This window comes from Corylus avellana, chromosome 11, assembly GCF_965113065.1.
Source record: "Corylus avellana chromosome 11, dhCorAvel1.hap1.2, whole genome shotgun sequence".
In the NCBI taxonomy this organism is placed as follows: Eukaryota; Viridiplantae; Streptophyta; class Magnoliopsida; order Fagales; family Betulaceae; genus Corylus; species Corylus avellana.
Genome location: NC_142500.1, coordinates 13,625,665 through 13,629,489, shown reverse-complemented (window position 1 = coordinate 13,629,489; position 3,825 = coordinate 13,625,665). Strand labels below are relative to the sequence as shown.

Here is a 3,825-nt window from a genome sequence, read left to right as displayed (position 1 = left end):
GTGATAAGTGCTAAAATATTCATATTTTTAGCCCTTATCTTGCATGTTTTAATCCTTTGGTTTTGGTTAATTAGGCCATTTTACTTCCTTTTTGTGTTTTTCATGATTTTACAGGCTTTTGGAAGAAAATGAAGTAAAACTGGGAGATTTGGGTTCAAAAAGGCGAAGATGGAAATTTGGAACTCCCTGACACTGCGATCAATCGCAGGGTACCTGCGATCGAGCGCAGAACCAGAGTGAACATAGCACAAAGCAGGCCAGGAGCAATCAAGCACAAGCCAGAAGAAGCATCGATCGCAGACTTGCGATCGAGCGCACACGGGCTGCGATCGAGCGCACCCGTGCGCAGGAGGCATCCCAAGTAGCGGCTATAATGTCCCTATTTCCATATTAGGGTTTTTCAAACTCCAAATTGTAATAGGATTGAAACCCTACGAAATCCCTAGGGTTTACTACTTTTCCAAAGACTTCTGAAGCCTATAAATAGACTCTTAAGCCTTTAGAATAGGGAGGCTTGGAGAAGGAGAAGTAGAGGAGCTCTCAAGTTCAAGTCTCGGGTTTATTCTTTTCTTTGCTTTTATTTTATGAAGATGTTTAACATAAATTCTATGTGTAGCTAATTTACTTAGTAGGGCTAGATTGAAGCCCTAGTTATGTTAAATTAATATTTAAATATTGGCGCCTTGTGATGATCATGTTGTGTTATTTAACTTGATTAATACCTGCTTGCATGAATTCCTCATATGTGTATGCCTGATCAACATGTGCATGTGGTATGGACTTGTTAGTTAGATCAATTTGGATGGCCAAGTCCTGGGTTTAACTTAAGCAACAAAAGAATCTACACCGCGATTCTTGGGTTAATAATCAACATAGGGAACCGGGAGTATACACCCATGCCCTAGGCCCTATGTGTTTGTCGATTTCCATAGAACATATGCTTTTCTAAAGAACAACTTAGTATATACCATGCTAAATCCTTTAGGATAGAAAAGAGTTAGAGTATACACCCATGCCCAACTCGTTGCTTAGGAAAATCAATAGCTTAAGGAGTATACACCCATGCCCTTAGGTTGGTAAACATTAAATATGCATAACTTGATCAAAGCATTGGCATATTGATATACTAGTTTAACATAATTAGTGGTGGATATCAAAACCCTACCCTTTGTTATCATCACATCAACAATCAATCTTTATTTTGCTTTTGCTTAAGGAATCTATTTTTAAACATAAATTCAGCAATCCTCGTGGAAATGATCCTGTACTTGCACCCTATAGTACCATGTTGACCTTGTGCACTTGCAGGTAAAACGTACAATTATTTGCCTATTAATTTAGGTATATTTTTGCACAACAATCACCTCCATTGCTAAAACCGTTATCTCCTCGGTTATAGTAGGCTGTAGTAGAATTTGTATTGACTTTTCAGTTTCTTTCGCGCTATCCTCAGCTATTGAACCCATTCGAGCCAAAGGGTTTGTCCTTTCATTCTCTTCCCTCAGGATTTTGATGATGCAGAAATTTTGAAAAAATTATGCATTTTGTGTACTTTGGATGAGTACAACTTCATCTTCCCCCCTTTGGCCTCGAACTCTCCTTGGATGTACCCAACAATCACTTGAGAGTCGCTTCGTACTTCCACGAATTCTGCTCCCATCTCCCGAGCCAAGCTAAGTCCCAGTAAGACCGCTTCATACTCAGCTACATTATTAGTAGTCTTGAACTCTAACCTCAAAGAACTACACAACTCCTATCCATTTGATGTGTTCAACACCACTCTGGCTCCACCGTTCTTCTATGTGGATGACCCATCCACTTAGATCACCCATACTTCGTCCCTAGGCCATTCCTCTGTTTCTCGCAGATTGGTGAATTCGGCCAAACAATTTGTGAGAGCTTGGCCCTTGATGGCGTTCTGAGGGATGAATTCAATATCGAACTCCTGAGTTCGATTGCCCATTTGCTAATCTCCTAGATAGATCTAGCTTCCGCAGCACCTTCTTCAGCGGGTGCTCAGTTAGTACCTTGATTGTGTGAGCTTGGAAGTATGGCCGAAGCTTCCTTGATGCAATGGTCAAGGTGGAGGCAAGTTTCTCCATTTGTACATACCTTTCCTCAACTCCTCTCAATGCTCGGCTAATGAAGTACACTAGCTTTTGGACGCCTTCTTCTTCTCGGATTAAAGCTGCACTAACCGCAGATGGAGATTCGGCTAGGTATAGATATAATGCTTCTCCGGGAATAGTTCAGCTTAACAGAGCTGGGCTGGCCAGGTACTTCTTCAGCTGTTCGAAGGCTTGCTCACACTCCTCAGACCTCTCAAATGCCTTTCTTAAGATCTTAAAGAAAGGGAGGCACTTGTCAATTGACCGAGAAATGAACCTATTCAGCGTTGCAATCCTTCCCATCAGTTGCTGAAGCTGCTTCATATTCTTCGAGGATTGTATGTCTAGGACTGCTTGGATCTTTTCAAGTTTGGCTTCGATTCCTCGGTTGGACACCATATAATCGACGAATTTCCCTAAGGAGACTATAAAAATGCACTTCGCGGATTCAACTTCATCTCGTATTGGCTCAACGTCTTAAACATTTCTTGCAAATCATGGTTGTGGTCTAGTTGTAACACACTCTTGACGAGCATATCATCGACGTAGACTTCCCTGTTTCTTCTAATCTGCCCTCGGAACATCTTGTTCACCAGCCTCTGATAGGTGGCCCCAGCATTCTTCAAACCAAATTGTATGACTTTGTAGCAGTACAAGCCTCGGTCTGTGATGAAGGTAGTCTTTTCTTTGTCAACTGGATAAATGAAAATATGGTTGTAACCAGAAAATGCATCCATGAAACTGAGCAGGCCATATCTAGTTGTTAAATCCACCTACACTTAAATCCTCGATTAGTGGAAAGCTATCCTTTGGGCATGCCTTGTTTAGGTCAGTGAATTCTACACACATCCTCTATTTCCCATTGGACTTCTTAACCAATACTACATTGGATAACCAATCGGAATAGTAGATTCCTCAATGAACCTAGCCTTGAGCAACTTCTCCACCTCTTTGGCGATGGCCATGTTTCGCTCGAGAGTGAGCTTCCTTCTCTTTTGTTTTACTGCCTTCATCACTGGGTCCACATTCAGCTGGTCAACACTCTCCTCGGGGCTGATCCCTAGCTTGTTTTCATGTGTCCATGCAAACACTTCTATGTTTTTCCGAAGAAAGCTGGTGAGGCCTTCTCAGATTTCTGGGGTTAGTTGTGAGCCGATCTTCACAACCATGCCTTCCTCAACAGCTACATCTAGCAGCTCTTCGGCTGGTTCAACCTTCGGCTCACCCTCTTTTTTGCTGCTTACATTACTAATTGCTAGGGGCGCAGATCCTGAGAGTTTCTTCAGCGAAGTGTTATAACACTTCCTTGCTGCAACTTGGTCTCCTTTGACTTCCCTGACTCCCTCGTTCGTCAAGAACTTCATCTTCAAGTGGTAAGTTGAAGTTGCAACCTTCAACTTATTCAGTGATGGTTGACTAATGATTGCGTGGTAGGCAGATGGTCGGTCAACCACCAAGAAATCCACCATTACCATTGCTTGCTTTGGGGCTATTACTGCAGTAACAAGAAGGGAAATCAACCCTATAGGTTGGACTCGCTCTCCTGCAAACCCAACAAGTGGTGAATTGAAGGGCTTGATCCTTTCCCGATCGGTGCCCATCTGCTTGAAAACTGGCCAATATATGATATCAGCTGAGCTTCCATTGTCTACCAGAATTTGATGGATGGCATGATTTGCAACTGTCACTGTCATTACCAATTCATCATCGTGGTGCA

The 3,825-nt window shown here is 42.4% G+C and overlaps 1 protein-coding gene across 1 annotated transcript; it reads right to left on the bottom strand.

The window, feature by feature from the left end:
* Positions 1-1,931: 1,931 nt before the first annotated feature.
* Positions 1,932-2,507, bottom strand: LOC148583128 (uncharacterized). Its single transcript, XM_088511575.1, has 2 exons — positions 2,309-2,507; positions 1,932-2,188 (listed from the first exon to the last, which is right to left on the bottom strand). Exons 1-2 carry the CDS (start codon positions 2,505-2,507, stop codon positions 1,932-1,934), a joined length of 456 nt encoding a protein of 151 aa, XP_088367701.1.
* Between the last annotated feature and the right edge of the window lie 1,318 nt (positions 2,508-3,825).